Source organism: Gobio gobio (assembly GCF_949357685.1).
Source record: "Gobio gobio genome assembly, chromosome: 2".
Classification (NCBI taxonomy): Eukaryota; Metazoa; Chordata; class Actinopteri; order Cypriniformes; family Gobionidae; genus Gobio; species Gobio gobio.
The window spans coordinates 6,664,422-6,692,218 of NC_137098.1; the positions used below are offsets into that span (position 1 = coordinate 6,664,422).

General features: G+C 39.4%; 1 protein-coding gene across 1 annotated transcript; it reads right to left on the reverse strand.

Moving 5' to 3' along the window:
* Positions 1–260: 260 nt before the first annotated feature.
* On the reverse strand, positions 261–27,797 carry nadsyn1 (NAD synthetase 1). The gene is made up of 21 exons (XM_079801938.1): positions 27,613–27,797; positions 27,428–27,488; positions 23,188–23,304; positions 23,055–23,108; positions 22,877–22,966; positions 22,210–22,261; positions 22,004–22,092; positions 21,648–21,765; positions 19,877–20,008; positions 19,709–19,780; positions 19,513–19,637; positions 17,384–17,432; positions 17,147–17,249; positions 16,902–17,070; positions 13,279–13,414; positions 9,786–9,892; positions 9,574–9,705; positions 8,956–9,025; positions 6,543–6,671; positions 4,277–4,453; positions 261–4,168 (listed from the first exon to the last, which is right to left on the reverse strand). Exons 1-21 carry the CDS (start codon positions 27,695–27,697, stop codon positions 4,151–4,153), a joined length of 2,085 nt encoding a protein of 694 aa, XP_079658064.1. The 5' UTR covers positions 27,698–27,797; the 3' UTR covers positions 261–4,150.

A 27,797-nucleotide genomic window follows, 5' to 3' on the forward strand; every position in this document is an offset into this window, starting at 1 on the left:
CTGTGTTCTTGATTTAAAAAAAAAAATGCTGCAGTCATTTAGTCATTTGCTTTGAATCCCAATGAGTCTTTCACACTGCATGGCTGATCTGATCTGAAAAAAAAAAAACTTCAATGAAAGATACAGGATACTGTATGGCAATGGCACTAAGATTATTTCTCCTTTTCACTTCTCACTTTGGTTCTCTATAGGTTTCGCATAGAAGGACTTTTTTGGGTTCCCCAAAGAACCTTTCAGTAAACAAACAACCATGATTTCTTAGTGTGAAGAACATTTTAATGATCTAAAAAGAATCTTTTTTGCTCCATGAATGTTTAAGGGGTGGTAAACCACGATTTCACTTTGTGTAATGTTGCTGTTTGAGCATAAACAACATCTGCAAAGTCACAACGTTCAAAGTTTAAAGCAAAGGGAGATATTTGCTTTTAAAGAAATCAATTTCTAAGGACTACAGCAAATGGCCGCTAGGGACTACAGACATTCCTCCAGGGTCTCTGACATCACCAGCCCCAATATTTACATAAACCCCTCTTTTAATATTAAATAGGGGGGGCAAGGCCATTTTGTTTCGCGGCAGGGAAGTTGTGGTATAGTTAGTAGGCTGGAGTGTTGTTGCCGCAATGCCGACGAAACGCTGTTATTTTCATCCGGATTGCAATTCCACTTTGTTCAGCCTTCCTAGGGACGGGGGTGCGTTGCAGTGCGTTTAACATACAACATGTTATTTGCATGTGTGTATAAGACAGAGGGGAACAGGTCACATTTGCAGCAGATATATGCTGCCCATCATAAATCAAAGCACGAGACAGACAGGGGTCGGAGGAGAAGACTGGAAAATGTGACATAATGGAAAATATTCGTCTGTATTTGCAATTCACGAGCCGCGGTTCAGCTGCGCGAGACAAACACTGCCAGTGTAAATCATGCACAACAGACGCGCGCGGCTCCCGCTGCACATTTCACAGAGGAAAGCTTCCACAATCTTCGCGAGTTCAATGAAGGATTCGCACAACGGCTTGCCCTGAAAGATGGATTTAAAAACAGAAGCTGTTTACGGGCCACAACCTGTAAGTATGATTTATTTTTCGATGTGTTTTCCTGTAATAGTTTGTATTGTTAATTGTACGTTGAAGCAAGGAAGTAAACAGATGACAACGCTGTTCTGCAAACCAGTCTGTTAAATGCTCATTCATACTTAAAGGGTTAGTTCACCCAAAAACGTTCACGATTTCAAAACACGGCCTCATGAAGCTTCGAAGCGTTATGAATCAGTGAGTCGAATCAGCAGTTTGGATCGCCAAATTTCAGCAGTTTGGCGGTTTGACCAAGCGGCAACCTCCCGCAGTTTCTCTTGAAGCCAATACGGAAGTGCCTCAAACTGCAATTCATCGACTGGCCGCTAGGGACAGGATCCAGAAGGAGCAGAATCTCATTGAGCCCCATGTTAAAATGGCCAACTTTAGAGCAGAATAAAACATGTTTACAGCCTGGTACAAATTGTGCTTTTGGTCTATACGGCTCATTTTGCCCTTCATGACAACTGTGAGGGGGGTGAATTTTTTTATAACTCATTCGTTTACATTATATAAAGCCTTAAAAGTCTGCATAATTAAGGGCGTGGCCATTTCGAGTGACAGGTGGATAGCCATTTATCTGCTGTCTGTTAGTCATCGCGTCACTTAAGCTCCGCCTACGTCCCGCCTTTTTGGCCATTTTCTGTTATCCGGGAGTGACGCGCGATGACGCGCTGCCAAGATGGCTCGTCCCTACTTTGCGCTTCAGAACGGCTCATCAGAATCCTATGGGTGACGTCACGGACACTACGTCCATATTTTTTTACAGTCTATGGGTTTGACACGCGATCCGAATCATGATTCGACTCACTGATTCATAACGCTTCGAAGCTTCATGAGGCCGTGTTTTGAAATCGTCATCACTATATAAGTCGTTATTTAGGGTTTTTTTGCGCACAAAAACTATTCTCGTCACTCCATAAAGTTATTTTAGAACCACTGTAGTGAGATGGACTTTGTAACGACGTCTTTAGTACCTTTTAAGGGTCTTGAGAGTGAACCGTGCATTGTGCCAATGGAGGCCTTTCTGAGCCATCAGATTTCAACTAAAATATCTTCATTTCTGTTCCAAAGATGAACGGAGGTCATACGGGTGTCGAACGGCATGAGGGTAAGTAATTAATGACAGAATTTTCATTTTTGGGTGAACTAACCCTTTAACGTTATCTGGCGAACACCTAACGTTACAAACTTTTTTTTAAATCTCAACAGCGAACTTGGCATTAGTGTAAATTATTCTTTGATTAGAGCTTTTATATGTTGTTTATCTACAGGCATGCTAAACATGGTTCTGTGTTTGATTTGGCTACTAGTAAAGCCAGTGTTTAGTGTTCGTTTTGGGTTAATAGTTCTTGCCACAGATATTTGGCTATAATCGTTCTAAAAATACAAAAGTAACAGTGCCATTCAGTAGCGATGACTATAGATCCGCAGTCTTTTCTCTTGAGGACTGAACAGGTTCTGCTCGATCATCTTCACTAAAATTGTCTGGGTCTGATTCGGGCTGAAATTGGTATGGTTTTATTGACGCCATTGTTTCTAACACTACCCAAAGCACAGTCTACAGGTAAAGGTAAGGGGCCGTGATGTTTCCGACAAACGTGCACTAGGCGGTTAGCGAATCACAACACACTGGGCCAGCTAACCAATCAGAGCCCATTGCGTATTTTTGAGGGACTGGCTTCATACAACCCGGAAACCATCAGATCGTTTTTACAAGGAGGGACAGAGCAGTGTAGAATAAAGGTCAAATATATGAAAAATAATGATTTTTTTTTTTTTAAACGAAGCATTAACACATGTTACAGTGCACCCCACAAACACAATCAAGCCTTCGAAAGAATGTGTTTTACCACCCCTTTAAACGCTCTTTATGGAATCATAGATGCCACTAAAGAGTGATAGAAGCTTCTTTATACCACAGGGCTGTTGAAAACTTGAATCTGATTGGTTGACAGGGTGTGCAATTATTTTCAGGGAAACGCACGGCTAAAGTAGTTCCAGCAGGTTTTGACCACATTACAGTTCCATATCACTTCGCCAAATGAATTCAGTTATTTTAAAGCTCCTTACAGCCGACAATTGGTCTGGGGAGTCTGCTCTGTATTTTCTACTGCACAAGAGGCATGATAAACGAGCATAATTCAAATGACTCTGTACGCAATTGGATAGTCCTTCAACCAATCAGACCACAAGAGGCGTGATCAACGAGCAACGGCCCATCGCTTCTCTATCCGTCTTCGTGTTGAACCCGCCAATAGCGCGCTAGGTGGATAAGCCAGTCTGTGATTGGTTCCTGCAAAAGTGTAACAGAAGCAGTAGAAATGAACGTACAGGTTTCCAGACTGAGCTGCAGGGCGAAATCAAATCGCCGGCAGATCAGGCTGGGTTTACCGAGTCTAGCCGACAACAGCAAAAGAACCAAAACCCACAGCAACACTGAACAAGCAAAGAAATATAGTAAACAGTGGGATAAAAACGACAAATTATTTCCATGTTTTTCCCACAAAATTTTAAAAATGTTTAATTATGTACTCTTTCTCCCACTGAAACACACACACATACACCATGAACACACACTCGCACAGAAACGTGTTGTCAGTGCTGCTGTAGCTCTGCATTACTAACTGCATTAATAACTGCATTACTCTGCTATCAGTGGCTCAAGCCTCCGTTACTAGCTCTAAAAGGACATTGTGTTCTTGGGTTTAGATGCGTAAGAAGTTAGTTCTGCACGCAAGAGCGTTTTAAAGACAAACCCTGACTATGTCTTGAAATACATCATCTGAGCAATGTTTTGAGGTGTGGTAACCGTAGAATAAGCAGATTAAAAGACTCTGGCTTCGCGTCGTGACCGCATTACCACCTCGGGTGTGCATTATTTTTCGAATAATTTAACGGCCTAACGTTACATGAACATTTTCAAATATCGTTTTATTTTTAAACAACCATTATCATAAAGTATATCAATCATTCTAAGACATGCAACTCGCTTGTCCACTAGCATATCAGTGTCCGAGATGAATCTTTGGACCAAGGAGCGATGGATTACAGTTGGTACTTGTACCCTCCACACATCACTCCATCATAGCCACCTATACAACATAGTAAAGAGTGGATTATACACAAACAGAAATGCTACATGCAGACAAACATTTGCACAACAGCCCATTGAGATCACACTGTTCTGCAGAACTGCTGACCTCATTATCGATGCAGCGGAACTGCCAGGCCCACAGTGTGTTGTAAAGGAAAGGACGGAGGTCAAAGCGGTTGTCATCTGGACTGTAGTTTTCAGCATGATAAGAGGGTGTTACTGTTGTCATCTTATGTCTGTTGATTGAGTACATCCTAAAGAAATGTTTCACTTTAGTGGCCACCTGCAAAACCAACAAAACATGGTATTGGACACAAAGCAGATAGTAAGGCATTTAAAGGGATAATTCACCCAAAAATGAAATCATGTCATTCATTCCTCACCCTCATGTCCAAACACTTAACACTTTCAATGTTTTTGATGAAATCTGAGTGATTTCTGTCCCTCCACGGACAGCAAACTACCATTTTCAAGCCCCAGAGAGATTGTAAAGATGTCATAAAAATAATCCATGTGACTCCAGTCCAGTGGTTTAACCTCAATTTTATGAAGCGACACGTGCTTTGTTTGTGAAAAAAAAAACATAATTTACCACTTTGTTTACAAAAATATTAATCTCCAACGCACATTCAATAGAGCACCACGACACGTGTTGTGTTGACGTGAGAGCGAACTATGGCTGTGTCCGAAATCAAGGTAGGAAGGCATCAAGGCACGTCCGAATCTAATGTTAGCTTCACGTCCTGTCTCCTGAGATACCTTCATCTAATCGATTTTTGAAGGCAGCATACATGTATCCTTCACTGCTAGGAAAAAAAGATGCCCTCCAAAAGTTGCGTTTGCTGGTTAGTTTGTGTGTAAATGTAAGTTTTTTACTAACATTTTCCTCTTCTGATGTCATTTCTATCAAGAAATTACTACTGTAGTAGTTAAATATTTGTTTAGTTCTCACCAAAGCTCTCTCTATTTTACTGTAGATCATTAAACTGTTACACTGCCTCAGAAGTCTGTCCGAAATTAGTTTGAGGTGCCTTCATGCACAAACTCTGCCTTACAAGTCATGGTCTGATTAGGCAGCGAGGCAACGAGTCAGTGCCTAGGTTTTCGGATGCAGCCATTGTCATGTGAGCCAAGTGTGCCGCACAAGTCCTGAAAAAAGAAGCCAAAAGGTTTTGATCGCCCCCAGGGGGCTGGATGCAGTATAGCTCATAAACCCCGCCCTCTCCATGTAATGTAACGGGACGTGAGATAAATGAAACTTACACTTCAAATACATTTTTTCCAATTATGGTTTCTGCCATTTAGGTAGTTTTATCACACTGATGTTAGTTCAAGTGTTCATTTTTTTTTTGTTTTAGTTAGTTATTTGATGTTATAAAAATAAGGGGTGTGACGTCATGATTGACGGCTTCTCTGAGTGAAGTAGTCACTGAGGCACCATCTGACTTTTTTCGGTATCTTCTGGAGCTTTAACTTTAATTTCTACATTTCCATAACTGTTTATTTCACACCGACATTATGAGTTGTTCTGCAGTAAACTCCACTAACGATTCTGTGGGAATGAGGGCGGGACCTTGATACTTCACACTCACTGCTGCGCAGACTCTGGCTGTGTCAGCGCCATATTGGGACATAGGCAGCTTGCTTTTCTACAATGGAAGAGAGTGAAGGTGCGACGTCCCTCTTTTTATAGCCCTATTTTCTCACGTGGAAGTCCATAAAAATAAATGTGCATGCCACCTCAGTGATAAATGGTGATTTATTCGTGGTGAAGGAGCGAGTTTTGTGATCCTGGGAACGCACTGCTCACGTGATCGATAACATGATTGTCTGCTGTAAATAAAGTATCATATGCTTGGAATAATAAGAATAAATGCATATTTAATTGAATAATAGGAAAATAATATCCAAATTATTATTTAATTATTTAAATTTATTTAAAAATAGGAAGATATATAAAACGCACATTATAGTTGAAATGGTTTTCTGTCTAGTATTTTATCCCAAAATAAAGGATGTCATTTTATTCCACATGGAAATGAGCAAAAATAAGTGAATACAGACTCTTATTTACATGTGGTAAACATAATGCTACGGATATTTTAACATGTATAATTTCTGCCGTAATAACGGCCCATTTCAAATATTTACGTGCTTTTCGTCTTATTTTTTTAATCCAGATTTCATCAATTTGTGTTCCGAAGATAAACAAAAGTCTTTGTAATGACATGAGGGTGAGTAAATGATGACAGAATTTTCATTTTTGGGTGAACTTACCCTTTAATTACCCATAATATTGGTAAAACATTAGTATTAACTGCTTTTTAAAGTACTTTTAATGTGAGTACAGTAATGTTAAGGGCATGTTTGACCTGTGTGGGAGAGAAGGTCTCTTTCCATGAGTGAATGAGCTTGCAAAACATGCTGTACGGGCCACACTTGGAGATCTTCCTGAGTCGGCCAATCACAGACAGCTCTGAGTAGGTCATTCCCATGTCGGCCTGTGGGAGGGGGACAGTCACATGAGTAAGGTCTCGTTTCAGTGCTGTAAATCTGTCTGCATGCACACAGTGATGGGAAAAGCATTGCAGCAAAACTGCTCTATTAAAAAACTTTGAATATTTTTTCAAATGGAAATAGATGGAAATGTGCATGCGTATGTATGAAGGTATGCATCTGTGTCTAGGTGTATACATGTGCTTATGTGAGTGTAGGTACTGTAAGTACTAGATATATGGTGTATGTATTTGTAAATATGTAAAGCATATACTTGTTTTGTATTTAATTAAGGGATAAAAATAGAGAAAAGGCAGAAAAGTTGGTTTTGAACTTCTTCCTACTCCTTTTTGAACATGGGAAATTTTGAATTTTGAATAATTTTGGAAGCTTGTACTGAGAAGTCCATGTCCTTATATATATATACAGGGAGTGCAGAATTATTAGGCACGTTGATTTTCTGATCATATTTTTTTTCCAGGCACATTTGACCAATTCCAAACCATAGTAATCCTAATAACTACTATTGATTTAGTATTTAATAATGTATAAGTGATATATAATTGTTCATGAAGGCTGGAAATGAAAATCACCTTATATTCAGGTGTGCAGAATTATTAGGCATGTTTTCTTTTACAGATAAATTGAGCCAAAAAAGAGATTTAACTCAGACTGAAAAGTCAAATAATTCTGCACACCTGAATATAAGAGGATTTTCATTTCCAGCCTTCATGAACAATTATATATCACTTATACATTATTAAATACTAAATCAATAGTAGTTATTAGTATTACTGTGGTTTGGAATTGGTCAAATGTGCCTGGAAAAAAAATATGATCAGAAAATCAACGTGCCTAATAATTCTGCACTCCCTGTATATATATATATATATATATATATATATATATATATATATATATACACTCACCTAAAGGATTATTAGGAACACCATACTAATACTGTGTTTGACCCCCTTTCGCTTTCAGACCTGCCTTAATTCTACGTGGCATTGATCAACAAGGTGCTGAAAGCATTCTTTAGAAATGTTGGCCCATATTGATAGGATAGCATCTTGCAGTTGATGGAGATTTGTGGGATGCACATCCAGGGCACGAAGCTCCCGTTCCACCACATCCCAAAGATGCTCTATTGGGTTGAGATCTGGTGACTGTGGGGGCCATTTTAGTTCAGTGAACTCATTGTCATGTTCAAGAAACCAATTTGAAATTATTCAAGCTTTGTGACATGGTGCATTATCCTGCTGGAAGTAGCCATCAGAGGATGGGTTCATGGTGGTCCTAAAGGGATGGACATGGTCAGAAACAATGCTCAGGTAGGCCGTGGCATTTAAACAGTGCCCAATTGGCACTAAGGGGCCTAAAGTGTGCCAAGAAAACATCCCCCACACCATTACACCACCACCACCAGCCTGCACAGTGGTAACAAGGCATGATGGATCCATGTTCTCATTCTGTTTACGCCAAATTCTGACTGTACCATCTGAATGTCTCAACAGAAATCCAGACTCATCAGACCAGGCAACATTTTTCCAGTCTTCAACTGTCCAATATTGGTGAGCTCGTGCAAATTGTAGCCTCTTTTTCCTATTTGTAGTGGAGATGAGTGGTACCCGGTGGGGTCTTCTGCTGTTGTAGCTCATCCGCCTCAAGGTTGTGCTTATGTTTATTTGTTCACTGAGATATTATATATTGTGTTTATAGTATAATATATTTGAATAAATATATTTTTATTTTGTCTAAAACTGCAAAAGGAATAATTTGTATATGATCATTTGCAAAATATTACAGATACATCTTAATATCAGTCATATTTTTTTCATAGAACTAAAACTGATTAAAAGTACTTATCAAACTATATATTTTAACTGCTATTTGACCAATATGCATAGTCATCATTTGTATAATTTGCATGTCCCCACCACTTTTTGAAAGCCACTGAAAAAAATGTTTGCCGAAGCCATATAGGCTTTAACACACAAACAAAAGCATTTCCAACCCAACATTATTCATAATTTAATTCATGCATGTAACACAAAGCACATTTGCACCATCCAGAACATCATGGGTCTGGTGTGTAAACCTTTCCACAAACATATTGGGAATATTTATTAAAAAATACATGTAAACATGTAAATATATGGTGTATAATATATTTTCCCCCATAACGTGCTACATTTTAATGTTTAAAAACGCATGCGATCTGTCTGTGCAAATGTTCGGTGACATTTCTTGATAATTGTATTAGTGAATGAGGTTGACGGTGTGTACCTCATCAGTCTGGACCACCTTGCCATCAGTCAGCGGCTCAAGCTCTGCAGTTGGTGGGGCATCTAAAATGCTGCACAGAAGATGGGCACATGTGAGCGTGTGCTGCAAACTGACGTTCTAGGGGAAACCCCATATGCACTGTGTATTCTGACACCTTTCTATCAGAACCAGCATTAACTTCTTGAGCAGTTTGAGCTCCAGTAGCTCGTCTGATTGATCGGACCACACGGGCCAGCCTTCGCTCCCCACGAGCATCAATGAGCCTTGGCCGCCCATGACCCTGTCGCCGGTTCTCTACTGTTCCATCATTGGAGCACTTTTGATAGAGACTGACCACTGCAGACCGGGAACACCCCACAAGAGCTGCAGTTTTGGAGATGCTCTGACCCAGTCGTCTAGCCACCACAATCTGGCCGCTCAAATCCTTACGCTTGCCCATTTTTCCTGCTTCTAACACATCAACTTTGAGGACAAAATATTCACTTGCTGCCTAATATATCCCACCACTAACAGGTGCCGTGATGAAGAGATAATCAGTGTTATAGCTGTCATAATGTTATGCCTATATAAATATATATATATATATATAAATGTGTGACCAAAGGGAAGATTACACACCTTATGAGGGCAGTGAGCTGGAAGCGTTTTACACAGTACTGCAGGAAGAACTTCAGGTCCATCTTACTAACACCTCCGATGGGATTGATATCGGCACTGGAGCAGTCGTACTTTGTGAAGTATCCAGTCAAACTGCAAAGTCAGAGAATACTTTCTTTTAAATGATCTCCATTATTATTGGTAGTGGGATACCTGAAGAAAACAATTCACACCTCTCATCCACGTTTGCTGAACCAAGAACTAAGAGACCGCCAGGTTTTCCCTGAGCCCACAGACACAGCTGGGCAAAGAGGTAGGCCAAAATCATCCTGACACGAGCCTGTGTTGGAGTAAACATAAACATACATGCTTCATGCACTTTCAGGAACAAAAGAATACGCTATTCGGGTAAAAATGCAGATGTGAAATAGCTCCTGAAGGTGTGATATTCCTAATTGGTTGCATAATTCACACAATATTTCATCATCAATGGATAATTTAAAGTCACCATGAAATCAAAATGGATAATTCTTGGGTTTATTTTTTTTTAATAATGCAGTATTTATTATAAATGGTTTATCTGTGCACATATGTTTTTTTAAATTAATGTGCCCTCAAAATGATTTATTGTGAAAAGCACAGTTTAAATAAATTGGAAATGAACTGAAATGCTTATACTCTTGTTTATAATGTTCTAGGCCACTGATAGGAGTCTTCATCAGTCAAAAGTGCTATTCATTTCTTTGCCATCTTTTGCAACTCTTTCAAAGCTGTGACGCATCATGTATGTGTGAATGTGTTAAACCGGCAAAATGATGCCTGATCAGAAACTAAAGCACAAGCCATTTCCTGGAAAACAGCGGCAAAATATTACTGTGTTACTTATGCTTAGAAATAGTGAAACTCAGCAATTTCGTAGGTCATTTGACGCTTGGGGTGACTAACTGCAATATTTTTTGGTGAAAACTGTGGTTCTTGTGTTACAATGCAAGCAAACAGCACATTGAAAAAGTCAGCAAAAGTATCGCTTTCATAGAAACTGCGTCCTCAAGCCTGCGCTTTTGTGATGTCAGGGGTCATATAAAAAAAGAGCCACATAGTAAAACAAATGATGATGATTTTATTTCAAAATGGCCACCAGCAACCAAACGCAGAACTCCATGCAATAAACATTGCATGTTCATGTTTATTGCATAATGCTGCTTTCCAATGTATTAGTATGTTTTTGGTTATTTCTGAGACTTTAATGTAGAGCTGCACGATTAATTGTTAAAAGTCCATGATCTCGATTCAAAAGACAAACCACACACAGTATCATTATTTCTGCATCACAACAATTAATGTTATCACAGAAGTACTGGGATAAAGGTTTGTAGTTTGGATGTCTAATGTCTAAGATAGCGAGTTACTCAAAATGAGGGTTGGGTATCGTTTTTCTTTTCTTTTCTCGATACTGGTGCCAAACCAATACATTTAAAACAGTACCTGTGCCTGAACAGATACTTAAAAAAAGCAGTCGTCTGTATTCTTGGTATGCAACAAACCAACTTCAAGCTTCAGCTTTATTTTGCAGAAATATGACCATATTCTCTGGCTAAATATTTTAGAACGCATCGCCTTATTGTTTCCATTGCGACGAGTCATGCTTCTCACATGACACACAGCTGCCACAATAGCAGCTCAGCTGTATCGGGTATATTTCGCTTTTTCTTTTTTATTCAAAATATTCACAAACTTGCTAACTATGTTCTGATTTTTCAAATATGCGTGAGTGAATGTGTGTTAGTTGATCTATACTGCGTGATGGGCGGTGCCATGTTAGAATCACGTAAATTCATTCACGTCTCACGAAATACATAAAAGTAAGTGACCGGTGAACTGGGAGAAGAATAGATTAAACTACAGTATATAGTTACTATATAATGTGTATCTGATATGAATAAAACACGTAGTCAAGTTATAACTGTCTGGATTGTTTTTGCCGCTTCCATAGACAATGAGCATTTAAATGTCTGGAACCTAAAATAAACATAATGTGGTTTAAAACACTGAATAGTTGTGATATGTGTCGAGTGCTGAGCGTGTCTGACTCTGGCTCGGCGCAGGCCAAAGCGCGAAAGCACGTTTGAATTGAAGTGGCACCGAAATGAGGCACCGAAATCTGCGTTCTGATTCGGTCCGATACATACCGGTTATACCGGGTTTTGGTACCCAACCCTACTCAAAATAGAATAAATCACCTTTTGAAAGTAACCTGACGCTTCAAATAAAGATTGTATCAATTACATTGTTACACCAGTAGGTGGAGACAAGTGACTGTTAAAAAATGTATTTGTCATTGAATCACTCATTCAAGAGATTTGTTCAAAAACGCTGATTCATCCAGTAATGAGTCATTCATTCAATCCATTTTTTTTTAAAGGATTAGTTCACTTCAAAATGAACATTTCCTGATATTTTACTCACCCCCATCTCATCCAAGATGTTCATGTCTTAATTTCTTTTCCACTGAAGAAAGAAGGTTTGAGGAAAACATTCCAGGATTTTTCTCCACATAATGGACTTCAATGGCAACCAAAATGTTGAAGGTCCAAATCAAAGCAGTTTCAAAGGAAGGGCTTCAGAGGCTCTGCACCATCCCAGACGAGGAATAGGGTCTTATCTAGACAAACCATCATCATAAAAAATGTTTTTTTAAAAATTAACATACTTTTTAAACTAATTTGCTCATCTTGCACTGCTCTGCAGTGATTACGTATTCATGTCGGAAACGTCACGCTAGACGTAGGCAGAAGTACCGCCCCGTGTTTACAAAGCGCACATGTAAAGACGAATACAAACATCCTTTAGCAAAAAAAAGGTAAAACAACGATTTTGAAGTTGAAGATTGAGTGTTTTTTGGTAAAGGGTGTTTGTATTAGTGTTCGCACGTTCGCTCGGGGCGGTACTTCTGCCTACGTCTAGCGTGACCTTTCTGACGTGATTACGCAATCCGTGGTGTGTCGCAGAGCAGCGCAAGATGAGCAATTTAGGTTAAAAGGTATATAAATGTTTATTTTTTTTCTTGAAAATGACTTGGCTAGATAAGACCCTATTCCTCGTCCGGGATCGTGCAGAGCCTCTGAAGCCCTTCCTTTGAAACTGCATTTTGGACCTTCAACATTTTGGTTGCCATTCAGAAAAATCCTGGAATGTTTTCCTCAAAAAACTTAATTTATTTTCCACTGAAGAAAGAAAGACATGAACACCTTGGATGAGATGGGGGAATGAACGAACCGTGCATTTAAAGGTCCCATGGCATGGATTTTTAAAATATTTTATAATGTTTCCTGAGGTGTACTTATATTGTTTGTATGGTTTTTACATTAAAAAAAATCATAATTTAGAAATAAAAATATTTTTCAGCCTGTGCTGACATCGCGACTGATAAACAAAATACATTTTCTCCAAATTCTCTGGGTGGGCAAAGCAGAGGAAGGGGAGGTAACCGTACCCCGTATGACGACATACAGAGAAGATTCCAGATCGGCTCGTCTGAGCTCTCATTTCTCAAAGGCAGAGCAGGACAGCCAGAACTCGCTCTACACCTATTGAAATTTCTAGCCACTTGGGGACCATATAAAGGCTAGGGGAACTCATATTAATGTTAAAAAAACCTCATCAAATGGTAATTTCATGCCATGGGACCTTTAATAATAGCATCAGTGTCTATGACGGGTGCTGTACCTGGACGTTCTGAAGCGCCAGGTTCTCTCTGGCACTTCCTCCATTGGCACGGAACTGAGGCCACTTCCCAGTGACCACAGAGAAGATTCCCAGCATGCCTTTCACTGCCATGTCAATGTTGATATTCAGGTGATTGCTGAGAGGAGAACAGTTCAAAATCAACCTCTTAAATCACACAATAATAAAGTTTTGTACTGTTAAATTGCATCATATATAACTTTATATATAACAGGGTCATGGGCGGCCAAGGCTCATTGATGCACGTGGGGAGTGAAGGCTGGCCCGTGTGGTCCAATCAAACAGACGAGCTACTGGAGCTCAAATTGCTCAAGAAGTTAATGCTGGTTCTAATAGAAAGGTGTCAGAATACACAGAGCATCAAGGCCGTAACCATGTCTTGAACATTTTTTTATTTTTATAAGCATAAAGAAACCGAACAGTGAACGAAATTCTAGGTCTAATTCTAGTTGGGAAATAATCAAAAACAATATTTGCATTAAATTGCGTCCCGATATTCTTTGCATTAGAGAATAAATACATAGATCGGCTGGGAATATTTGAGTTCCCTTGTGGTCTGGTGGTTGAATTTTTGTGAACCGTGTCAAAGATTTCAGGTTCTAATCCGCCCTCATATAGTTTTTTTTTCTTCTTTATTAAAATCAAAGATGTTCACCAATGATTGTATATTAAGGGCAGGGACACGTTTGTGTGCATTATGTTTTGGGATTTCAGCGGAAAGAATAGAGTCTTTCTCCACAATGGCATTAAGTGATAGATTCGTCTGTGTGTGAAGACCAGGGTTGCCAGGTTTTCACAACAAAACCCCCCCAATTGCTGCTCAAAACTAGCCCAAAACAAGCCCAATCGCATTTGGGGGGTAAAATATGTGTCTTTTTGGCAGGGTTGCCTGCTAAAATTCGCATTCCCAGGGCAAAGTATCACATAATTGGGGTCGTTTCGATCCGCGGACATGAAAAACAACAGAGCTGAAGTTAGGCCTGTCACGATAATTACTTCTTGTTTCTCGATATATTGTCCCAGAAATAATTGCGATAAACTATATTATTGTAATTTTAAGACAATTTTATGCCACTGAATATATCCTAATATAACAGCATAATAATGCAAGTAGACCTACACACTTTCAAATGACAACCTTTTAATTCTTTAGATCATGGAAATAAAGGGTAAAAAATATATTCTAAATAAAAAATTTAATAAATAGTAAAAAAACATTTTCCCTTGTGAAACGGCTTTAACACTCGTCATTCTGCGTTGACAGACATTGATATGTACACCGGGACAGGGGATTACGGCTTTGAAATCGAGTCCATTCGGGCTTATTCTTCCAAACTGTCAGTAGTTGTAAGGAAAACACTATAACGGCTCAAATTACACTTTTTTTCACCTGTCGATAACCGCTCTGTGTTTGAAGGAACTGCCCGAGAACCAGTTCCGCCTCCATCACGGAAAACATACAAGATGAAGCACAATCGAGTAAAATGTTGGTGACATTCATTATCACGTAAACATAATGAGCGATATATTGCATCACAAAAAATTATTGAGGTCATGTACATATACACTCACCTAAAGGATTATTAGGAACACCTGTTCAATTTCTCATTAATGCAATTATCTAAACAACCAATCACATGGCAGTTGCTTCAATGCATTTAGGGAGATGGTCCTGGTCAAGACAATCTCCTGAACTCCAAACTGAATGTCAGAATGGGAAAGAAAGGTGATTTAAGCAATTTTGAGCGTGGCATGGTTGTTGGTGCCAGACGGGCCGGTCTGAGTATTTCACAATCTGCTCAGTTACTGGGATTTTCACGCACAACCATTTCTAGGGTTTACAAAGAATGGTGTGAAGAGGGAAAAACATCCAGTATGCGGCAGTCCTGTGGGCGAAAATGCCTTGTTGATGCTAGAGGTCAGAGGAGAATGGGCCGACTGATTCAAGCTGATAGAAAAGCAACCTTGACTGAAATAACCACTCGTTACAACCGAGGTATGCAGCAAAGCATTTGTGAAGCCACAACACGCACAACCTTGAGGCGGATGGGCTACAACAGCAGAAGACCCCACCGGGTACCACTCATCTCCACTACAAATAGGAAAAAGAGGCTACAATTTGCACAGTTGAAGACTGGAAAAATGTTGCCTGGTCTGATGAGTCTCGATTTCTGTTGAGACATTCAGATGGTAGAGTCAGAATTTGGCGTAAACAGAATGTGAACATGGATCCATCATGCCTTGTTACCACTGTGCAGGCTGGTGGTGGTGGTGTAATGGTGTGGGGGATGTTTTCTTGGCACACTTTAGGCCCCTTAGTGCCAATTGGGCACTGTTTAAATGCCACGGCCTACCTGAGCATTGTTTCTGACCATGTCCATTCCTTTATGACCACCATGTCCCTATCCTCTGATGGCTACTTCCAGCAGGATAATGCACCATGTCACAAAGCTCGAATCATTTCAAATTGATTTCTTGAACATGACAATGAGTTCACTGAACTAAAATGGCCCCCACAGTCACCAGATCTCAACCCAATAGAGCATCTTTGGGATGTGGTGGAACGGGAGCTTCGTGCCCTGGATGTGCATCCCACAAATCTCCATCAACTGCAAGATGCTATCCTATCAATATGGGCCAACATTTCTAAAGAATGCTTTCAGCACCTTGTTGAATCAATGCCACGTAGAATTAAGGCAGTTCTGAAGGTGAAAGGGGGTCAAACACAGTATTAGTATGGTGTTCCTAATAATCCTTTAGGTGAGTGTATTGTGCGATATATCGATATATTGATTATTGCGACAGGCCTAGTTGAAGTAGCCCAATTCCGCAAAACTGGTGAAGACTGTGCACTGCACGAGCCAAAAAAGAATGTAAACCCCGCCTACTTTGATTTGATGGGCCATCTCAATCATTTTGACATTGACGAGCGCTGTTAGACCACTGAGACAAACCAGACTAAAATGTAACTTTTAAACCTTTTTGTCATCCTAACAACAACATACAGAGCGTGGCATAATGAAGTGCAGCAGAGCAGTGCAAGAATTTCAAATATTGGGGGAGACAATTTGGCCATTTCTAATTATTTGGGGGGACTTGTCCCCCTCAACGTCTATGGTGGTTACGGCCCTGCAGTGCATCACAGTTTGCTGCGTATGGGGCGGCATAGCCGCAGACCAGTCAGGGTGCCCATGCTGACCCCTGTCCTCCGCTGAAAGTGCCAACAGTGGCACATGAGCATCAGAACTGGACCACGGAGTAATGGAAGAAGGTGGCCTGGTCTGATGAATCACGTTTACATCACGTGGATGGCCGGGTGCGTGTGTGTCGCTATAATGCCACAAAGCAAAAATGGTTCAGGAATGGTTTGAGGAGCACAACATTGAGTTTGAGGTGTTGACTTGGCCTCTAATTTCCCCAGATCTCAATCCAGTTGAGCATCTGTGGGATGTGCTGAACAAACAATTCCGATCCATGGAGGCCCCAGTGAAAACGCTGAGTGGCTAGTAACTTTGGAAAACCACTAGCCACAGTGACTTTAGCGAAAAAGTTAATGTCAAGCCTAGATCATTGTCAATCAAATGTTTTCCATGTCATCCACCGACCTGCCGATCTGAGCAGCGAGATCTTTGGCTCTGTTGCGAGTGTCCTCAGAAGAGTTTTCACTAGCCATGTAGCATGTGGTAAAGAGGCGTCCACACAGCTCACGTGGGTCCTCAGGCCTGTAGGACGAATCGTTGACCACCCGCTGCACATCATCCAGCACCTGAGAATCTGAGAAGAGCGGTGCACATGCTTAAACCTCGAAATTCCATGTTTTGAAGAGCTGCTGTGTGTGTTTTGGACTTACTGCCATCTTTGACGGCTTGGCAGATTTGCACACACATGGAGTACACGATACAGGCAGAAGATGAACTGTCCACACCACCACTGAGAGGAAGAAGGAAGCCAGCCTGAAAACCACAAAACACCTCTTTAGCGAAAACGTATCTTCACACTCATTGTCAAAAGCGTAAACATGAGTGAGAAGATTGGTAACAAGCACAACATAAACTTTCATATTAACATGCACTCAAAAAAAACGCACCTGTCCACTCCTCCTTAAGTAGTCCCATAACCAACAGGCAGGGCCAAGACTGAAATAACACACAAAATATATATATTTAATAATTGATTTAATAAATGCTCCACCAATTTATAACACCAAAAAGTACATATATTTCCCCCCTGGTTTACTGTATAGTGTTTTAAAAACATTAATATGTGTTCACATAGTCAGGAATAAATCTGTGTCACAAGGTACTCCTCTTCTAAACCTCTTTAGTAAAGTAAAAATACTCTCACTGGACCAGAACACTTAATTTGGCATGTTATTTAATTTAAATCACTTAGCAATTCTGTGTGAACTGGCTGCTCTATGAGTCAGCATTGAGTTTACAGGAGTCTTTTTGTTCTGTTTGAGGGTGTATTCATGTACATCTCCAATAGAGAGAAGCAAAACAGATCCAAGTGTGCTGCGAACACTGCCAAAACATATCTCCCCCTGGTGGCTGGCTGCAGTACAGGTCATAAATCCCACCGTCTCTGTGTAAATCGAATGGGGCGAGCCAAACCAAACAAAATCCAATTACACTTCATATATTGGTAAAACTTTCTAATAATTGTATTGTAATAAAGTATTTGCAAAAAATGTGCCTATATATCATTAATAGTTTATAAATTGTAGTTAATACATTAATAAACTTGTGAGTTCTTCATTCTTTGTCACTGTAATTAACAAATTATTATTGTTTAATAAGCTCATATGTAAAGGGTTAGATCATGCTTTGTGAACAACTTATTAACCGTAAATAGTTCTCACTTTAGATTAGGTCACAGAAAATGGGAAAATGTCATTAATTAAAATTGCTTTAAACCAAACTTTATTAGACATTAATTGCATTATTATTAAGAGCTCATTCAAATGTTTACAAATGAGTGCTGTCAAATCGATTAATCGTGATGAACCGCATCCAAAATAGATGTTTGTGTTTATAAATATATACAGTACACACACACATGTATTATGTAAACACTGTTTACATAATATATGTGTACTGTATATAATTATTATGTAAATATAAATAAACACTCATTTGTGTATACATTTAAGAAATATGTGCATGTATATACTGTGTATATTTTTAAATAATATATAAATAAAGAAATCTTAAATATGTACATGTATGTGTGTGTATTTTTGTATACATAATACTTATACACAATACGCACACACATATATTATATATATATAAACACTAACAATTATTTAGGATTTTTTTTAAGTAAGGAAGGAAGGAAGGAAGTCAATCAATACAAATTATCTTAAGTGCACATTGTTAAAATACACCAGTAAGGATTTGTGCTAGGTATACTGTACAAACTGTATAAAAATCATTAGATCTATTTCCTATAAAACGTTAAAAGAAATTATTAATTTGTTAATTACAGAAACTACGAGATTAAGAAATCTCTATTTGAATATAGTCTATTAATGTATTAACTACAGTTTATGAACTATTAATTAACTAGTTACTAATTAACTAATTAAGTAGTTTATTACACTATACTTACTATAAAGTGTTACCCAAATATTTCATTTTCCAAAGATGGTTTTTATTAGTTCTTATCATGCAGACGTATGTCTAAGTTTTTTCTTTTTCAAGAAATTTGGTTTTAGTTAGTTATTTGATGCTTTCCGCTTGTAAAGTCGTGATGTAAGGAATGCCGTTTCTGGGTCCAAGCCTCAACTCGTTTCATTTGAGAATGCCATCAACGCCCGTTTATGAGCGCTATATTATTTATATTAAACATCAAACATTTTAAAAAGTTAATCATTTTAAATACTTACAGTCTACACAACAGTCTCTGTGTTCACAGACATTAATATTTTTATGATTTATAAAAGATGAATCACTGTCTGGCCATCTGGAATTTTGGTATGGAGATAAAGGTTATGCTTATAATTTTTTTTAGTATTACACCACATTGTGTGTGTATATTAGCACCGTTTGCTGTTTTTCTTGTGGTATGAGATGAGCGTTTGGACCCGGAAGCGCTGCCACGTGACGTCAGACTAAACAACCGAATAAATGCAGGGCATGATGTCATGATTGACAGCTGTGTTTGCGAGAATATGGTAATAACGATAATAAATTTTTCTCTGTGAAAAGTTACCTGATCTCTTCTTCTGGGGTGTGGAAAGTCCACTCCACAGGCTGGTGCGTGGGCAGACACCGGTCCTCACAGTCAGACAGAGAGAAGTCCGTTTTCATCCTCTGATACGGTTTGTGCTCATATTCCTGTGCAGTACGAGAAATATTTAAAGCATTGTAAGTTACATTAAAATATCATGTTTTTCAGTGTCTCTCACCATATATGGGTGGCATCTCTCTCCTCGATAGCTGCGCACATCTTCCAGATCAAGAGTGGCTGTGACAACCTCCTGCAAGGCAAAAGAAACGCATCTGATTGATCAGACTGAAATGTTTAGCATGTTAATCACAGCCACTTGGGTGAGTTTCAATACTCAGTCACTTACTACATCCTCGAGTGAGAACTGCGCTCCTCTGGCAACAATATCTCCATTGATGGCGATCATAGCACAGCCATCATAGTACAGACGGTCTCCATCACAGCCCTTCTGATTGGCAAACATATAGATCCCTCCACTCTGAAACATTTTCAGAACATGTTAGTGTCACAAATTGAAACAATAGCTGAACATTTTCAATACAGTGGATCTGGGAAGTATTCACCGCACTTCACATTTTCCACATTTTGTTATGTTACAGCCTTATTCCAAACTGGACAAAATTAATTATTTTCCTCAAAATTCTACAAACAATAACCCATTATGACAATGTGAAAGAAGTTTGTTTGAAATCTTTGCAAATTTATAAAAAAACAACTAAACTAAATCACATGTACAAAAGTATTCACAGCCTTTGCTCAATACTTTGTTGAAGCACCTTTGGCACCAATTACAGCCTCGAGTCTTTTCGAGTATGATGCTACAAGCTTGGCACACCTCTTTTTGGACAGTTTCTCCCATTCTTCTTTGCAGGACCTCTCAAGCTCCATCAGGTTGTATGGGGAGCATCGGTGGACTGCCATTTTCAGATCTCTCCAGAGATGTTCAATCGGGTTCAGGTCTGGGCCACTCAAGGTCATTCACAGAGTTGTCCTGTAGCCACTCCTTTGTTATCTCGGCTGTGTGCTTGGGGTCGTTGTCCTGTTGGAAGATGAACCTTCGCCCCAGTCTGAGGTCCAGAGCGCTCTGGAGCAGGTTTTCATCAAGGATGTCTCTGTACATTACTACATTCATCTTTCCCTCGATCCTGACTAGTCTCCCAGTTCCTGCAGCTGAAAAACATCCCCACAGCATGATGCTGCCACCACCGCTTCACTGTAGGGATGATATTGGCCAGGTGAAGACAAGTGCCTGGTTTCCTCCAGACATGACGCTTGCCATTCAGGCCAAAGAGTTCAATCTTTGTTTCATTATACCAGAGAAATGTGTTTCTCATGCTCTGAGAGTCCTTCAGGTGGGCTGTCATGTGCCTTTTACCTGAGGAGTGGCTTCCGTCTGGCCAGTCTACCATACAGGCCTGATTGGTGGAGAGCTGCAGACATGGTTGTTCTTCTGGAAGGTTCTCCTCTCTCCTCAGAGAAACGCTGGAGCTCTGTCAGAGTGACCATTGGTTCTTGGTCACCTCCCTGTCTAAGGCCCTTCTCCCCCGATTGGTCAGTTTGGCCGGACGGCCAGCTCTAGGAAGAGTCCAGGTGGTTCCAAACTTCTTTCATTTACGGATGAAGGCCACTGTGTTCATTGGGACCTTCAATGCTGCAGAAAGGTTTCTGTACCCTTCCCCAGATCTGTGCCTCAGTACAATCCTGTCTCGGAGGTCTACAAACAATTCCTTGGACTTCATGGCTTGGTTTGTGCTCTGACATGCACTGGTAACTGTGGGAACTTATATAGACAGGTGTGTGCCTTTCCACATCCAATTCCAATCAAGTTGTAGAAACATCTCAAGGATGATCAGTGGACACAGGAGCACCTGAGCTCAATTTTGAGTGTGATGGCAAAGGCTGTGAATACTTATGTTAATGTGATTTTTTTTCGTTTTTTATTTTTAATACATTTGCAAAGATATCAAACAAACTTCTTTCAGTTGTCATTATGGGGTATTGTTTGTAGAATTTGGGGGAAAATAATTAATTTATTCCATTTCGGAATAAGGCTGTGGAAAAAGTGAAGCGCTGTGAATACTCTCCGGATGCACTGCTTATATAATAACTCTATATACCTTTGTGGTGGCAGATTTGACCAAGTTCACCCTGTGGTCAGCCTTACGTAGCTCATGGTAGCTTGCAGAGGAATTGGTAAAAATCTCAATGCCATCTAAACCCATGTCAACATGTGGACTGAAAAAGAAGCAAAAGAAAGTTCAATTCCTCGTACAAAAGCAATTATGAATCCATATGTATATCACTCATGTTTTATTTCACAAGACTGAGGCAATGTATATCATAAAACACATATCTAAATGTTCTCTGCAGGAGATTAGCAAAGGATTTAAGAAGCAACCTAATAAGAATCAATTAAGAATAATAATTTGCCATTCATATAGTATTAATGAGATGATTATTTGCAGATTAATACCTCCTGGGGTTCCACAGCTCAGCACAAATCTCACTCCCTATGCAGGTGTCCTTGGTAGACAGCACCCCATCTCCAAACGGCACTGTGGTCTACCAATGAGGACAGCTGACATTATTATTTACACCTAATAAAGTATATATTATATGCATGCATATATTATACAATCTGTCAGTTCATGAAATGTTTTGAAATTAAGCATACTTCACCTGCCCTGTCACAACTTGGATCATTCTGGGTAAAAAGTACTCCTCAATATGCCTGCAAATGTCATTGTGATTTATCACTGACTTTGCTGATCAAAGATTTAAAGGACTACGCCGACCTTTTGGGACTTTAGCTTATTCACCGTATCCCCCAGAGTTAGATAAGTCTACACAGCGCCGGAAAATAGGCTACTTCCGTCAACATAACCAACGTGACAACCTGCTTGCACAGACAGTGTGCTGGGGACTATTTTCAGGCGCTGCGTAATATCATTGAGCCGCTGCACTCATGGTACGGCACAAATTTCCTCGATTATTATGCAGGAATGAGAGAATAGTTCCTAGCCATATCGGTCTAGAAATTCACAACTTTTCATTTTCCGTCGGTCTTAGCACACAATGTAACTATACACATCACAACATGTAAATAGGAAAATATGGGTGTTATTTTGTCACGTATTGAGCAGTAGGCTCAATGGAGCAGTTTACCTCCAGTCTTTGTGCTAAGCTAGGCTAGCGGTGTGTGCTTCAGACAGAGTTATGGCACGCACAGAGATGAGAATGGTATGTATGGACTTATCTAACTCTGGGGGATACGGTGAATAAGCTAAAGTCCCAAAAAGTTGGTGTGTTCCTTTAACTAATATAATATTGAATATATAGTACATACCTGGGTCGACTCCAAGGAGAAAACCATCGAAATTCCCTGTTGTTGCCGTAATTAGCCAAGAGCATTTTAGGACGGATTAACTGTATCTTTCTGTCAGGTACAAAAACATAAGACATAAATGCATATTATTGTGTTATGATATGATCATCAAGAATTAATGCAAATGCTAAAATCATACTTGTTCAGGAAAATGACTCTGCAGTTATATCGAACATTGTGATGCATGACAGGCCTGTGGAAAGAGCACATAAAAGTGAAGTTTAAAGCATTAGACAACATAAAACATATTTTTTTCCTGATGTTTTACCTACATTCCCACATCACAGATGATGTCTTGGGTCAAAGGTGATTCCAAGAGCGACTTCAGGACCTGGAAACAGTGCAGGAGTGTGTCGGACTCGTAGAAGTGATCCGCACAGCCATAGCCACTGATGATGAAAAGGGCACAAAGTTTCATTTTTTACATTGTACCCAGTTTTGTACTGATGCAGATGTTAAATGCGATTTCTGTCGGACTGAAAAAGAAAATGCTGTCCACTTACAGGGGGGAGAACAAGTATTTGATACACTGCCGATATTGCAGGTTTTCCTACTTACAAAGCATGTAGAGGTCAAAATTCCAGAAAATCACATTGTATGATTTTTAAATAATTAATTTGCATTTTATTGCATGACATAAGTATTTGATCACCTACCAACCAGTAAGAATTCCGGCTCTCACAGACCTGTTAGTAGGGCTGTAACGATTTGCCCAAAAATAAAAACCTCGATTAATTGAACATTTTACCTCGATTACGATTAATGAACGATTATTTTGCTTTTTCTTTTTTTTTGCGCCCTCACAAGGTTTTTGAGTAAGTTCACTGATAAGGTTTGTACTGTAAATATGTTCTACATATTTATATATAGAACAGGTGGATTTTTTTTCTAATGAAAAAGTTCATTTCTTTGTGATTTTAAAATACTTGAAGGAAACGGTTCACTTTCAGCAGTTATTGTCTATGGGGCAGATTTCTGCTTGTTGTACATCAGATACAGATACATTAGCACAGTAGGCCTACATTACATTTATTTGAATGCATTAATGAGAGAGAGATTGTGTGTGAATTACTCTTACTGTCTCTATTCATTATGAAGCTGTGGTTTGTACTTCAAAGGTATTAAAATGTATGCCTATAACGGTTGAGTTTCTAAGCTACTTTAGTGACTTACTTTAGTCACAGGACAGCGTTGAGACTGCGTTTCTGCGCGCGTTCTTCGCGTGATGTGCGAGCTTCTGTCTGAGTGTTCGTTTTGTCACAATATATCAGGCATTAGTTCAACATAATACACATCTGATGGCCGAAACTCGCTTTAAAATGTTCAAACTGGCAGGGTTTAAACCACATACAAATGACAAAGCTTTGTGAGGACCGGTGAAAGAGGTCTGCCTTCAGGGCGCGCGTGTTGTCAGAGACGTGACACAGCTCGGCTCTCTGTGTCACAGAAAAAAGCTGAGCACTGAACGGATACGTTTTCCGTATTGTTGTTTTTGAATAGTGCACAATCGCTATAAATGTTGAAACTGGCAAGCCTTTAAACGTATGTACTTGACAAACTTTATGAGCACGAAAGTGAAAGCGATCTGGCTTCAGGGCTTGCGCGCGCCGTCTGTGTGTGTGTGTGTGTGTGCGCGTCAGCGGTAGTAGGCTATATGAAGAACGGCAATTAACTGACCTGTATAAACTGTGTAAAACATGCAGTTACTATAGTGATTCTGGGCATCTAAAAACACAGATAACCGCTCCTGCATCTGTCTGTGTGCCTGCAAACTGCACTTGATGTGACTGACGGGGCGGAGTCACGTGAAAACCGAAATAACCGACATGGGAAAAATACGTCGGTTAGAGGTTCTGAATGTCGGTTTCGGTTATTTTTCGATTAATCGTACAGCCCTACCTGTTAGTTTTTCTTTAAGAAGCCCTCCTGTTCTCCACTGTATTACCTGTATTAACTGCACATGTTTGAACTCGTTACCTGTATAAAAGACACCTGTCCACACACTCAATCAAACAGACTCCAACCTCTCCACAATGGCCAAGACCAGAGAGCTGTGTAAGGACATCAGGGATAAAATTGTAGACCTGCACAAGGCTGGGATGGGCTACAGGACAATAGGCAAGCAGCTTGGGGAGAAGGCAACAACTGGCCCAATTAATGGAAGAAGTTCATGATGACGGTCAATCTCCCTCAGTCTGGGGCACCATGCAAGATCTCACCTTGTGGGGCATCAATGATCATGAGGAAGGTGAGGGATCAGCCCAGAACTACACGGCAGGACCTGGTCAATGACCTGAAGAAAGCTGGGACCACAGTCTCAAAGAAAACCTTTAGTAACACGCTACACCGTCATGGATTAAAATCCTGCAGCGCACGCAAAGTCAAGCCAGCGCAAGTCCAGGCCCGTCTGAGGTTTGCCAATGACCATCTGGATGATCCAGAAGAGGAATGGGAGAAGGTCATGTGGTCTGATGAGACAAAAATAGAGCTTTTTGGTCTAAACTCCACTCGCCGTGTTCAGAGGAAGAAGAAGGACGAGTACAACCCCAAGAACATCATCCCAACCGTGAAGCATGGAGGTGGAAACATCATTCTTTGGGGATGCTTTTCTGCAAAGGGGACAGGACGACTGCCCGTATTGAGGGGAGGATGGATGGGGCCGTGTATCGCGAGATCTTGGCCAACAACCTCCTTCCCTCAGTAAGAGCATTGAAGATGGGTCGTGGCTGGGTCTTCCAGCATGACAACGACCTGAAACACACAGCTAGGGCAACTAAGGAGTGGCTCCATAAGAAGCATCTCAAGGTCCTGCAGTGGCCTAGCTAGTCTCCAGACCTGAACCCAATAGAAAATCTTTGGAGGGAGCTGAAAGTCCGTATTGCCCAGTGACAGACCCGAAACCTGAAGGATCTGGAGGAGGTCTGTATGGAGGAGTGGGCCAAAATCCCTGCTGCGGTGTGTGCAAACCTGCTCAAGAACTACAGGAAATGTATTATCTCTGTAATTACAAACAAAGGTTTCTGTACCAAATATTAAGTTCTGCTTTTCTGATGTATCAAATACTTATGTCATGCAATAAAATGCAAATTAATTACTTAAAAATCATCCAATGTGATTTTCTGGATTTTCTAGATTCCGTCTCTCACAGTTGAAGTGTACCTATGATAAACATTACAGACTTCTACATGCTTTGTAAGTAGGAAAACCTGCAAAATCGGCAGTGTATCAAATACTTGTTCTCCCCACTGTATTTTTAACTGCATTTATTGCAGAATGTTTTGGGTCCATTTTGAAGGCCTCCTCTGTAAATGCTTAGGCATGAAAGTTTATTTTTCTAAAAAAAAAAATTTTTTTTGTTTTTTAACAGATTTCCACCAAATGTGGCCTTTATTGTTAATATTTGATTGATTATGGGAAAATACCATATACATAAACAGAAATGGGCTCAAAGAAAACTGAACTTTTTGTTATTTCAGATAGATATGAAACATTATTGTGAGTTACTACTTGGGTTGAAAAATAGTAAAGCAAAATGCACCAGGGTTCTATGTGAAGCTTTTACGTGATGATCCCATACTGGTTTCTTTTTATGTTGTAGTTATTATTATGTAGTTTTTTTCTTTATACATACAGTACCAGTCAAAGGTTTGGAAACATTACTAGATGTCTAACAATATAAATCTGTACTATCACTTTAAAAAAAAAATAATAATTAACACATCCTTGTTGAATAAAAGTATTAATTTCGTTAAAAAGAAAAATGACTGACCCCAAACTTCTGAACGGTAGTGTATATTGCTACAAAAGATTTCTATTTAGGATAAATGCTGATATTTTTTAAAACTTTTTATTCATCAAAGAATCCTGAAAAAAGACAAAAGTATCACAGGTTATAAAAAAATATTAATCAGCACATCTGTGACCAACATTAATAATAAATCATCATAGAATGATTTCTGAATGATCATGTGACACTGAAGACTGGAGTAATGATGCTGAAAATACAACTTTGATCACAGGAATAAATTGTATTTCAAAGTATATTAAAATAGAAAACCATTATTTCAAACTCTAATAATATTTCACAATATTACTGTTTTGTTTTATCAAATAAATGCAGGCTTGATGAGCAGAAGGGACTTCTTTCAAAAACATTAAAAATAGTAATGTTTCCGAACTTTGGACCGATACTGTATATTACACTAGTTGTAGTCTATAGTTATAAATTTGTATACCATAATTTGGAAATTGCTATTGTCGTGTTCATTATTTGTAGTGTAACAGCCATTTAAATTATAATCATTAAAAAAGTTTTCTGATTTTACTGAACTGCTTTCCAACATTACATTTGAGTTCTTTGTTTATTTTATGATGCATTGTTCTATGTTAAATTATACTATAATACTTAGCTTGCACATGAAAATACAAATGTTAATTCAGTACTTCATGACCATAATGTCAATACTCCTCAACTGTACTTAAATATATACAATATGTGGAAGACAATATTACCAGATTTCTAGCTCTGGTCCCAGTCTGTACTTGGCTCCTTTCTGCTTGGCTATCTCAATACCTATTTTAGAGAAAGAAATTATATAAAAATGAGGACGAGGTCACTTTTAGATCAGAAGCTGTATAGTAGTAACGTTAGTACCAGACTTGTGGTGACAACTTGCAGGTGAAGAGTCGGAACTTACTTTTAAGTATCCTTGACAAGTTACCTTCAAAATCCAGAGCCCACTGATTCAAGGAGCAAGTCGCTAGTGTAACCTTGCGACCCATTTTGCACAGTTAGAAATGATTTAAAATATATCAATACAACTGTAGTTGCGCAACAGCACTCGAAACTTTTATTTACTGTAGTTCCGCTTCCGGACTGTCC

Coding starts and splice junctions, on each gene's coding strand:
- nadsyn1 (XM_079801938.1), bottom strand. CDS start 27,697: ATGGGTCGCAAGGTTACACTAGCGACTTGCTCCTTGAATCAGTGGGCT. Junction 19,638..19,708: donor AGAGATGCCACCCATATATG/GTGAGAGACACT, acceptor CGTACTGCACAG/GAATATGAGCACAAACCGTA. Junction 9,706..9,785: donor TCAGCAAACGTGGATGAGAG/GTGTGAATTGTT, acceptor CTGACTTTGCAG/TTTGACTGGATACTTCACAA.